The following is a 13,143-nucleotide window of genomic DNA, read 5'->3' on the forward strand; positions in this document are numbered from 1 at the left end:
TTCTCTTCTCTTCTCTTCTCTTCTCTTCTCTTCTCTTCTCTTCTCTTTTCTTCTCCCCTCCCTTCCCCTCCCCTCTTCTCCTCTCTTCTCTTTTCTCCTCCTTTCCCTTCCTCTCCCCTCCTTTTTCCCTTCCCATTTCTCCCTTACCTACCTCTCCTTCTTGTGCCCTTTTCTCTCTGATCCCCTGCCCTCCCCTTCCCTTCTCTTCTCTGTAATACTATTCAGATTCTTTATGGATCATTTCATTTGGTCCTGTTACCTCTTTTTGGATCATTTTATAAGCATTCATACACATTTTCCCACTTTTATACCCTTTAAGTGAGAAAAGATAGCTGCTTCCCAGGCTGCCTGGAATGGTTGACTCACGCTATGTCACAGAGTTTTTCAAAGCTGGGTCAGGGTAGTAGGCATGGCTCTGTGTTCTCCTTCTGTCACCCTTCGTTCTTCCTGTGTCAGCACCAATGCTGTCCCTGTTAAACAAGACCTGTTTCTGTTGTTTTTGTTATAGCAGCTTCTTCTCGAGGTGATGCTTTATTTAGGCAGTGTGTTAAAAACAAAAACAACAAAAAAGCCTAGCACTCATCCAAATTTATGTCCCATTCCTTCTCATTTTTATGCAAACAATATAAACCTAAACAGGCAATTACAAAATGCAGGTAAGCAATTAGGGAAAAAGAAGGGTTACCCATTCAACACCAGGTATAATGGCATTTTGTGTTTCAGGGGATATGAATTTGTTTGTTTGTTTGATTATTCCTTGGGTGATAACCCAGTCAACAAGTGAGAGAATCTGAGTTTGATCCTTAGAACTCACATTTTTAAAAAGTCAGGTATGGTAAACTACCCTTACAGCCCCAGCTCTGGGAAAAGCAGAAACAGGACAATCCCTGGAGCTCAATCTTCAGCCTCCTCAGTTAGCTCCAGACCAGTGAGAAACTGTCTCAAAACCACCACGGCAGATACCACCAGAGAAATAACACTCAACAGTGACCTCTGTCTCCACAGCACATGCATACACATGTACCCACATGAACATGCATGAACTATACACACATACACATACACACACACACACTCACACACACACACACACACACACACACACACACACACACACACAAGGTGGTAACTTGTATCTGTAATCTCAGTACTTGGGAGCCTAAGGCAGGACAATTGTTTTGAGTTTTGAGAGGCTAGGCTACCGACTAGGATGATATCTAAAAAAGAGAGAACGAGCTTTTCCTTGATAATAAATTGATTAACTGATTGCTTTGTAATTTTATCAGTAACAATGTGGCAGGAATATTTCCCTGTTGTTAAAAAAATTTGTTACAACATAAATCCTATGTTGTAAGCATAGGATTTACTTTATTGTCAAAGAAAGCCTTTCATTTTAGTGTATTCTCATAGTCTATCCCATGTCCATCCTTTCCCTTTTTTATTTTCTAGAATCTTTGTGTGTGTTTGATGTGTGTTTTGTTGGGAGCAGAGAGCATGCTTGTCCTATGAATGTCAGAGGACAAGCTGTACTTGCTTTCCGCCTTGTTTGAGAGAGCATCTCTTATTGTTCATCCCTTCATATGCCAGGCTTGTTGGCCTGGGGGTTCTCCTGTCTCGGGCTCCTGTCTTGCTATCAAATCCAGCTTTATGTGGCTTCTAGAAATCTGAGCTCTAACCCTCATGCCTCTCTATCCACTGAGCCATCTCCCCAACCCCTTTACTTTTTTATTGTACCCTTTCTTTGTGTGTCTCTCAGTCTCTTCTATGGATATACTGACCTGAAGTATTCTTGTTTTATCTTTGTAGACTAATCTGTTATACACATGAACCCTTCCATTGTCAGAATGCTTTATGTTGAGAAGCATTCTTACTCTCTTTTCATAGGTTAAAGGGCTGAGTCCCAGAAAGATTAGATAACCCTCCTGAGGTCTCACAGTGAGGAAGAGGGTGGGGCGTTGAATCTAGATGGCCTCAGTGCAGAGGCTGTCTCCTGGACCACAGGGCATGGAGAGGATGGATAGATCCAGTAGTGTCCCACCCTGACTCGGTGGGAAGTTGTGGCACTAATTTCTTTTCTTTCAAGCATCACAAGAATCAAAATAACAAATCTGTTATGATAAAGACCTTTTCTTAACCTCAATATATGTAAGTTGGAGGGGCCTGCCTGGCTAAAATATATGACAGATACATCTAGGTCCTGAAGAACAACACTGGCTTCTGCCTCTAACTCTTTTTATAACCTTGGGGAATCCATTTAATAGTTCTGTGTCTTATTTTACCCATTTACCAAGTAATGAAGAAAAACTAAATGACCTTGAAGGCCTACTCCAATTTTAAAGGGAATGTGGAACTAAGGTTGTAATTACGTTGGTAAAGTACATATTACCTAGCATATAGAAGGTCATGGGTTCAATCCCCAACACTTCATGAACCTAGTGTAGTAGTGAATATCTCCAGTCCCAGCAGTAGGATCAGAAGTTCAAGAGCATCCTCAGCTGTGGAACAGGTTCAGAGATTCCTGAGAACTTATCTGAGACAGAAGGAAAAGGACAAAGTGAAAAGTGTCAGCAAATTCAAGCGTGAACCCCATCATTAAGGAGCGAAGTGGATCATGGAAACATATTGGAGCAAATAGCGTTCTTGTTAGTGAGGTGGTGTTGGAGTCAACTAAGGATTTGTTATGACATATTAAAATTATCATGTGCTCGTCCTTTGACCGTGGCCTCTGAGTAGTGTACCGTAGTGGCTTGTGGAACATGTCTCGAAGGCTGAGGTAATTATAGTCGTTCCACTGGAGCATAACAAATGGCCTCTCAATTTGAATTCTTTTATATGAAAGAAGAAACTTCCATGACAACAGCCCTGGAACTTAATTACAGGCTCCTGGTCTGAGAAAATGAAGACCGTCAATGGCTGCAGTGGGGAGAGCGAAGACAATAGCAGTGAGCCACCTGGGAAGAATCAGGAAGGGGTGACATCCTGGTGACACAGTAATAGCAGCCCACTGCATCAGAGGACTTTATGCAGATCACAGCTCTCTCTTGGGAGCATCACATAGTTAGCATCTTAGTGATTCCCATGAAACCCTGGGACTCAGTGTAGGAGGCAGAAAGGATTTTGCTTCATGGTACTCAGAAGTGCTTGTCTGAGGAAGCCCTTGAACCCTGAGAGTTCATATATATATTAGATAGTGTCTCACTGCACAGCTCTAGCTGGCCTGGAGCTCTTAGATACTCGCAGCTGCCTCTGCCTCCTGAGTGCTGGGATTATAGGCCTGTACCACTGCTCCCGGCCTCATAAATGTATTCATTTATGTAATGTTTTTGTTTTAGGTTTTGAGGAGGCATCTGTGCCCACCATTGGCCCACTGGCGCTTCTGGTTTGTTTCTGCAGTCTTTGTATAAGCCAGGCACCTTTCTAAGGGCCGGAGACGCCAAGTGAGTGCAGCAGGGCTCCTGTTTTAATGGAGTTTGACAAACAAGTGGGGTGAGACCAGTCATAAAAAAAGCAATCAATAAACAATCGCTATGGTAATAGGAGCTATGAAGAAAATCAAGCTGTGTGATGCAAGAGGGACTGGGTTAAGGTCAAGTCCCGTAGGAGGTAACATTTGGATTGAACCCTACATGATGGGACAAATGGGCCACGCCAAGACCTCTTAGTGAGCATTGTAGAGATAGTTCCCAGGGCAAAGGTGCAGACTCAGAAAGGCGTTGTTTATTCTAAGGACCCAGAAGCTGGCCCGGTGAGATGTAGGATGGGAAAATGCATGCGGTGGACTCAAGGGTCCAGGCTCCAGACAGAGCAGGACCCTGCAGACCACAGTGAAACCTGTTTGGCACACGGGGAAGATGTTGGCAGGTTGTGGCTAGGGGCTATTGAGATCCTCAGTTTCTCTAGGAAGCTTTCTTCATCTCTGAGCTGTGTTGACAACAGGAAGCAAGGGCAAAGGAAAAATGCTTACCGAGCAAGTAAGGCAGGCTGTATGAAAGTTAATGGGGCTGCTGTGCCTGAGGAAACACCATACTAGGCTGTTCTCAGGACAAGACTGGGTAGCGAGGCTGTCTAATTTAAACTGACATGAGAACATCTTCGCAGATCTAAGCCACGCTCAGGACTGTATTCTCACAGGGGGCTACTTCCTCTGCCTTAAGACCTGTCCCGAGTCCACAGGAAGTAGTGTTTAGGTACGGAACAACCTTGACCACATCTAGTCTGGGGTTTGTACCTACCCCATAGAATAAGCTCGCCTGAAATAAAAGATGTTATAGGTAGAGTTTTTCTCCCTACGTATAATGTCTTAGGTAGTGTCTCTTAATTTCTGTATAACATTTTTTGTTTATGTGTATTACTCCATATGTGTACATGTTCAAGTATGTGTGTACACTTGCCTGTATTGATTTGTATTTATCTAAGAAAAATATTTTTGCAGATGTTTTCCACATTCGAGCATACGGGAGCCTGCCTTTTCTGATGAAGAGGCATGGGAGGGGGTAGGGTAGATAGAATTTTACTGTAGGGGGTAGGTAGAATTTTACTGTAAACTTAGCAAGTTGCTTTATTTGATTTTAAAAAGTATTTTATAAACATCCGCGCCAAAGTTTAACATTGGTTTATGCTGCAAATAGGATGAAGCGAAGCAGCTATTTAGGTTCATAGTTCATTCCTATGAGACATCGTTGTCTTACGTGGCACAAGTATTAACAGCTACTGCCGGCGGGCTGGGGAGATGGCTCAGAGTTGTGGAGCACTGGTTACTCTTGAGTTCAGTTCTCAGTGTGCAAATGCTGGCGCACGACCATCCACAGCAGAGGGCTCAACACCCTGCTCAGATCTTTGCAGACGCTGGGCACACATGTGAAGCACACACATACACGCAGGCAAAACATTTGTACACGTGAAATAAATAAATATGAAAGAAAATTTAAAGAGTTAATGACAGTGCCTATCTGGTCACAAGACAAAGACAAACCAGCAGTGCACTGCAGTCTTGTATGGCCCTGTTTCTGAAGGGCACACAGTGACCTTTGAGCCCCGGGAAGTGATGGGCCAAGCGTACAAGATAGTCATTGTAAAATAAATGAAGCTAAACAAGCATAACCCAGCAGGATTTGGGTGAAAAGTTTATTACTTTGGAGTTGATATTGATCAATAAATAGCATTGTTTTTCCCCAGAGAGAAAAACTTTCTCAGTAATTTCTTCCAAACTTAGGAAAGTCCTAACAGGACAGAAGCCCAGGGATGGGGAGAGGACAGGGTGGGTGGCTGTGGCTGGAAGTGGGAAGCACACAGCAGGGCTACATTGTAACTGGGCTACATTGTAGAATTCAGGCTTCCTTCTGAGCCACGCATATCCTGGGTCAAACTCTCCTCCCCTGGCTATCTAGGCTGCAAGGAGCTTCCTTAGGCTCACAGCTGTGGGCACACAGGACACTAACTTTAAGGGAGAGTGAGCTCAGCTGTCACATGAGTCAGGAGCTGGTGGAGCAGCCATTGCCGCCCTGTGTCTGATTCTGAGGGTGATGAAAAACAGCTTCCTCCTCTGCTGGAACTCTCTCATCTGTCACTTGCAATTGTTGTGTGACTCCTGGAAATAGCCTAAGTCCCAGGCTGGACTTCATTCAAGGAGCTAATACAATTGCAATAGCATCATCAGTGTCTCCATCGTCAGGCCTTTAGGAATGTAGTAGCTTTGGGCCTTCCATATCTAATATTGCATGCTTGCCACTTTGCGTCCTTCCCTCGTGTCTTAATAAATGGACTAAAGATCTGGCTAGAAACTTTGAGATAAATTATGTGTTTATTTTGCCAAGTTGAGTAAATATATTTTAAAAAGATCACTACAGAGTGCAATCAAGTTAATTACTTTAAACATCCTTTTTTTTTTTTAATTTACTGGACTCAGAAAACTGTTAAGTGGTTTATTCTGTCATAGAAGTGATCCAAAGAGACTGTTGTTGTTGGTTCCACAAGATATCTATGCACGTTCCACTTCTGTGCCTGGAACTGTGCTTTTCATGAGTGGAGAGGCACCTGGGTTGGATGTGAGTTCAGCTGACAGGCGGGCCCTCCTCCAGGGAAAACATGGGCTGGCAGGTTGACATGCAGTCTGATGTGATCTCTCTCTTCATTCTAGATGCCGAGGAATACCAGCCTCCAATATGGAAATCATACTGTGAGTACCAACGATGGAAAAACCTCTGCAAGTCTTCAGAGATCCTTTTTGCCGGTGCGGTGCATGAGTGGTCTCATAAGCAGCCCCCCCGCACCGCCACCCAAGCTCTTTTCACACAGTAGAGATGCCTGACAGAGAGGGTTGACCCTGCACTTGTCCCTGACCGAAACCTCTAACAGCCAGTGACCTGTATAACCCATTTTGGGAGTCCTTCAGAATGGAGGGGGGCCTTCTCACTTTCTGTCTGAGGCATATTTTCATTTTCTGTGCATTTGGTCAGCAAGGGCGTATTATTGAGCACCGTGAATTATGCTCCTTGCTCTTCACCCCAGGGCTATAATAGCGTTTGACATGAACTGCTGAAAAATGAACACACAGTGAGCAGACTGTTCACTTCAGGTGACTATTTAGAAGCATAGCTCATGTCTGAACATCAGCCACCCAACAGCTCCTGTCCTGAAGGCAGGCAATGGTCATTACCTCAGACTCTTTTTCTCTCTCTCCCTGGCATCATGTGTCTGGCCCAGAATTCCCTGTTAAGTGAAGGAAGGACTGTGGCAGGAGGGATAAAACCCACCATGGCTTAGGCAGGTGGTCCTCCCAGCTCACAGCCAGTGTACTGCTTGCTTCACAGGCATAAGAATTTAAGAACTTGAATCCAGAACCCCAGTACCTATGTAAAAGCACTGTTGCATATGCCTCTAATCCTAGCGGCAGGGTAGAGACAGGAGGGTACCTGGGTCCTGCTGGCCAGCCAGTCGAGCCTAATCAGTGAGCTCTGGGTTCATTTAAGAAGCTCAGTCTCAGAAAATAATCTGTAGATGATCAAGGAAGAAACTTGGTATTAACCTCTGGCCTGTATATATCTACAAACACACACACACACACACACACACACACACACACACACACACACACACACCACGCACACAACCCATTTGTTAATCTGAGAGTAAGAATTTTCCATACTGCACAAACCAGTCACTGCCTCATGATGCAGTCCACCTCTCCCTCCTGACGCATGCTTTCTGTCATCTTGTAAGGCATATGCCTCTCGTGTTTAAAAATTTAAAAACACTCTGGGTACCGAGGCCTTTGCCACTCTTTTGTCTAATGGATTTCGTTGCCCTTGGCGCTCTCAGTTCCCCTCACAGATATATAGCCTTCATCTTTCTGTGCAGGCACGTGCAGGGACACCTCATTCTTTATTACACGAGTCTGTTCTCCCATCTGTGAAGTTAGGGGCTATGTGGGTCTCCAAGGGCCCTTTCCAATTTAGGCCTCTGCTTTCCCATCTTCGATTTTAAAAGGCAGTGCTAATGACTTAGTAATTGGATGTTTTTGTTTGTTTGTTTCCTAATGGAGTGTGAAGCACTCTGACAGTAAATCAACGAACTATGTGTAGGAAGAGATGGTGGGCTGTCCTTGCCTTACTGGGCATTGCACTTTACCTAGTGGACATTAAAAACCCAATAAATATTTGTTGAGCAAATGCCACTACCAGGAGCTTTGCTGAAATACACGACATTGGCTCAAATTCATCTCCTCTCTTTCTAAGTGACCTTGGGCCACCCACTTTATTTCTTGAAAGCACTTTTATATCCTAAAGAAGCTAGGGAGAGCATTACTAATTACACGTCCACAATATCAATTTTTACCATAGGCTATTAGGTTGAAATTTTATTTTTGGATCTAAAGTCATAAAACCTTACTTGCAGAAGTCAGAGTTTGAGCTTTTAATACAAATTCAGTGGTATATACAAAATTCTTTATTATATCAGAGTAATAGGCATTTGTTACTGAGAGCCCTGAAGTGGATGAATTTACAAAAGTAAAGGGCATAGGACGCACAGGACACCCAGCCATATTGATCAAAGCCCTATGGAACATCACTAAGAAGAGAAGTTCTTGGTCACTGTAGATTGGGGAATTTTTTGTGATAGGTGTTGACACCCTTATGAATCACCTCATGTTTTATTGTTATCAGGCTCACACTGTGCCATCAGACTCCCAGCATTACCATCATCATCACTTCTGGTATTTCTAATGATAATACTGGATATCAACAATGAAAATAATGTAGCCAACATCCATCTGCAACTTATAGGCTAGTGAGGGATAGACATAAACCCATAACTTGCAAAAAAAAAATGAAAAAAAAGACCTTTGTTTTCAATGACTGTTATATGCCATTACATTCACTTATTTGATGTTGTTACAAAGTGTTCGACCCAGTTCTGATATCATTCTTACCAAAAACTTAGTCTACTCCTGAAGATTGACTTTAAGAAACTTGCTTTTTTTATTGCTAATTGTAATGCTCTTGGTTGCAAGTTAACAGAATGTCCCAGTCAGTCACATAGACTGACTTTAGAAAGACTAGAGACACTGGCTTTGGGTATGACCCTTTCCACTCACCTGTCTTCCTTTTTGGTTCTACTTTTCCATGTCTGGATTTTAACATGTTCTTCCTATGTCATTTCCAGACAGACCCTATACCACCAAGGATGTTTTTGGAAACAGCAGGCAAAGAGACCATCCATTTATTAACACTTTAAGTAAAGCATCAGAATTAAGTTTCAGCCCTCATTGAACTCATTTTCCTACTCCTGATTTCATCTCTGTGGTCAGGGTGTATTTTATTATTATTAATTTATTCATTTTATATCCCGATCATATTCCCCTCTCTCATCTCCTCCAGGTCCCACTCTCCCTCCCTCTTCCCTCCATCCCTGTCCCCTAGTCCTCAGAAAGGGGACTGACCCTAACTATCAAATCTCTTTAGGACTGCTTTCATCCTCTTCTTCTGTGGCCTGGCAAGGCCACCTCAGCCTGGGTTGAAGTGATTAAAGAGCAGGCAACAGAGTTCTAGTCAGAGAGAGCCCCTGGTCCCCTTACTAAGTGACCCACATGAAGACTGAGCTGCCTCAGCTATATCTGAGCAGGTATCCTGGGTCTTCTCTATGCATGGTCCTTGGTTGGGGCATCAGTCTCTGCAGGACCCCCTGGGCCCGGATTTGTTGGCTCTGTTGGTCTTCTTAAGTGGATATTAGCCATATAATACAGTATAACCATACTACAATCAACAGACTTAAAGAAGCTAAGTAACAAGGAGGACCCTAGGGAGGATGCTTAATTCTCATTCAGAAGGCAAACAGGGTAGACACTGGATGGGGTTGAAGAGAGGGAACAGGACAGGAGCCTTCCATAGATGTCCTCTGAAAAAATGCCACCCAGCAGAGACACAGATGCTGAAACTCACAGCCAAACTTTGGGCAGAGTGCAGGGAATCTTATGGAATAGTGGGGAAGTAGAAAAACATGGAGAAGACAGGTCAGGGTGTTTTTAACTACTTACCTTTGTAAACTGATCAGTATTCAGTTTTGAATCAATCCTATAAAAAACATGATCAAAAATGCAGAGAAACACTGGAAGGGGAGGAAGAGGAAAGATGCTGAAGAGGTTACTACAAATACTAGGCATGGACACTAGCCAGGAAGGATCCTGAAAAATCTTCTTTTCCAGTGGTGTATGCATAGTATTCCTTCATTTAGTCATTCAGTCAGTGTATATATAGGCCCTGTCTTAAGTTAGAGAATGTACTAGGAGCTGTGGGGTCATAAGGATGTCTAAGACCAGGACTTGACTTGAGGAACCCCAGTGTCACATGATGGCCCTAAATCTTTGCTCTCTCTACTTCTCTGTGGGATTAGAAAATTTTGTTGTTCTCTTAGAGTCAAACACTATCACTTGCAGCTATGTCCATGAGATAATCTTATCCATAAACACCATTTATCTGTAGCTTAACTACTAAGACCAACCCCCAACTGTCACCAAAGTCACTGAGGAAGTGTTGGAGTTAATGGTCTTAAAGATTTGCCACTTTTGAATTCTCTAAGAAGTAATGAAGAAACTACCTTTGAATGTAAGTCAGAACTGTATGAAATGTGGGCCTGGAGCTGGCAAGCTCAAAAGCCAACAATTGTGGAAATATTCTGGGGTTTTCTTTTGTAAGAAACCAAAAGCTAAGCAGGTAGCCAATGCTAGGCTGACAGCTCTCCCAGGAGATTTCCTCCAGTGGGAAGTCGAACACTCAGAGCTTGGGCCACTTTTTCTAAATAACCTCACATCTGTAGAAGTGCCATAGCCAAATCACCTGCCAGGAACATGATAGTAGTTATTCTTAGATCCTATCCCAATCTGTGAGTCATGAAAATAGCATGTCTGCAATTTGTCAAACCCCATAGGTCTTGCTTGTGTGCACAGATAACCTGGCTTCCTGCTTTGGAGCCCCACAAGCCTTGTTTTGGGTTGCAGTGGTGCCATTGGCCAAGCAGAAGATTTTAAGATAACATGATGTTAGCAGGGCAGAGCCTCCCATTGTAGCTGGAGGTGAAGCTGGGACCAGGAAGTCACCTGTAGCATCACTAACCTGTTGCTCACACCTGGGACGTTTTCTGTGAAAGGGGGGAAGACATAGCAGTGCCCACAGTGGTACTGCTTATTTCTCATCCATTGGCTGGATGCAGCTCTAGCTCTGGAAGGGCGTGAACTGCAGAGCCCAGCCTGGAGACCCATCACAGTCCTAGGAAATGATGGCTTTGAGTGGATTTGGCACTATCCAAGCATGAGCTTTCCCACATCATCCCCGGGAACATGTTGTCTTATCCATATGTTGACAAGGTGAGTCAAGTTACTAAAGAATAAAAGATTAGCTCTCTCACACCTTAGATTTCAAGGGAAGATGGGTATCCCTTTCTCTGCCTCCACACTCCTCAGTGACCTCCATACAGCTTGGTTCAGTGGAAGAATTCTCTCCTGTGCTGAGAAGCCCTGGCTAGGGAGGGCCTGCAGTATGCATGGGACATTGCTGTAGAAGTAGATCCTACTGTGTCACCTCTATACCCATGGGGCCTTAAAAATTGCATTCACCTTTGCATTTTGCTTGGGAAATGTTTGTTGAGTTAAATCAGGAAGTGACACTTTCAGACTTAGTGACATGTTTCAGTTATCTTAAATGTGCCTTGGAGATTTATTCCCATGGGTGTCTGTGCTAGCTAACCCTTCAAATAATGGGCAGGATTTTACTGAATTCTAAGGTAGGAAGCTGCCTGGCTTTGGTTTGGTTCTTATTGCAGTTGGCTGTCATGTCATCACCTGGAGAGACAGACTCATGACCCAAGTGATAACCCTGGCCTCCTTTCCATTTTGGCAGACTCTGCTGCTCAGAGAGCATAGAGCAAGCCTTAGGAGTCTCAGACCTCCTGGCTGAGAAAAGGGCCGTCAAATCTTGATGTCTGCTGTGAGGGGCCAGGAGGAGAGGTGGGTCCCCAACTTACTGGTCTGCAGAAGCCTTTCCTCGTTCCTCTTCTAGACTATCCCTGGAGCTTCCATTCCCAGGTGTGTGGCTGGTGATCCTGCATTTCTCTAGGCTAAGGTGCCAAGTGCCCCAGAGGGCAAGGTATGGGATCTGAGCTGCTGACATCCAGCACACTGTGGAGAAGTGCATTATGGTCTGCATCCTTCAGTTCCGCCATCTCAGCCTCTTCTCCTTCAGGGTACTCTCCCTCTCATTCTTTACGCATGCACACTTTCACAGCCTCTGCTACACGTGATAAAACATTGTCTCCCCACTTTTCTGATTCCCAGTGGCCCCTGCTTGGTCTTCCCTTCGGTGAAGCAAAGATAGTTCTTCCTTCCCTGGATGTGCACTAGAGTCTTCTGGAAAGGTTCAGGAAAACAGAGTTTGAAGGCTCCTTTTGGATTCATGGAATAAGTCTTGCCAGGGATGAAGACTGAAAATCTATATTTCATGACAGCTTCCAATAAACTTGAATGGGATCAGACCCACGTGGGACCATTCCATCAATTATGTTAGAGAGTTGCTGACTTTGGGCCTGGATATTCACATTTGAGACTCGATTGCTTCCTATTGTCTGTGTGAATTTCAGTGCCTTCAGAATGAGCAGACATCTCCACAGCTTCCTTAGCATGAGCGAATAAGAAGTGGAGGAAATGTATCAGAAGAGTCAATGAAAACATGCCAGAAATTCTGGTTTGCAGCAAGTTCCTAGCAATGACAGTGTCTTTGTTTGCTTTATGTTGCAATGGTAAAAACTATGACCAAAATCAGGTTGAGGAGGAAAGGGTTTATTTGACTTATAATCATACTCCATCACTGAGGGAAACTGGGATCAGGAACTCAAGGCAAGAACCTAGAGGCAGGAACTGGAGCAGCGCCTGTAGAGGAGTGGTGCTTGCTAGCTTATTCTCCATGGCTCCTCTGTCCTACTTTCTTATACACTGCAGGAACACCTGACCAGCGGTGGCAACAGTGGGCTGCGTCCTCCAACATAATTCATTAATCAACAATGACTGAAAAACAACAAAACTCGAAAAAGTGTTTATCATCTCTAACAATTAGGAAAGTTTATTCCAGCAAGAATGGCATAGATCAACAAAATAGCTGACAACAAATGTGGGGGAGAGAGAGCATTCATTCACTGTTGGTGAGATTGCAGCCTGTTTCAGTCACTCTGGAAATCGGCGTGGAGGGTTCTCAAAAAGCTAAAAACAAGTCTACCACGTGTCGCAGATATTTCACTCTTCGGCATATGCAAAAAGGACTGGATGTCTTCTACCACAGTTGCTCAGACATGCTCACTGCTATTCTATTCACAAGAGCTGGGAAATCGGAACAACTTGGATGTCCTACAAGCAATACAGTCGATGAATGGATAATGAAAATATGGTACATATACACTATGGAATATTATTCAGCCACAAAGGAAAAGGAAATCATGAGGTTTTGCTGGAAACGGATGAAACTAAAAAAGATCATATTGAGTGATGTAACTCAGACCCAGAACAATAGGATTGCCTGTTCTCCCTCATCTGAGGCTTTTAGTTAAATACGTAGCTTGGTGTAACTGTAGAAACCGGGGGGGGGGGGGGGAAGACCATTGCAG

The 13,143-nt window shown here is 43.9% G+C and overlaps 1 protein-coding gene across 1 annotated transcript in view; it reads left to right on the plus strand.

The window, feature by feature from the left end:
• Chn2 (chimerin 2) overlaps positions 1-13,143 on the plus strand; it is a 265,682-nt gene that overhangs the window by 132,571 nt on the left and 119,968 nt on the right. The window contains exon 2 of the mRNA XM_055611796.1: positions 6,137-6,175. Within this exon, the coding sequence (XP_055467771.1) occupies positions 6,137-6,175 (39 nt within the window). The remainder of the gene's footprint in view (positions 1-6,136; positions 6,176-13,143) is intronic.

Source organism: Psammomys obesus, unplaced genomic scaffold (assembly GCF_907164565.1).
Source record: "Psammomys obesus unplaced genomic scaffold, mPsaObe1.curated_primary_1811, whole genome shotgun sequence".
Classification (NCBI taxonomy): Eukaryota; Metazoa; Chordata; class Mammalia; order Rodentia; family Muridae; genus Psammomys; species Psammomys obesus.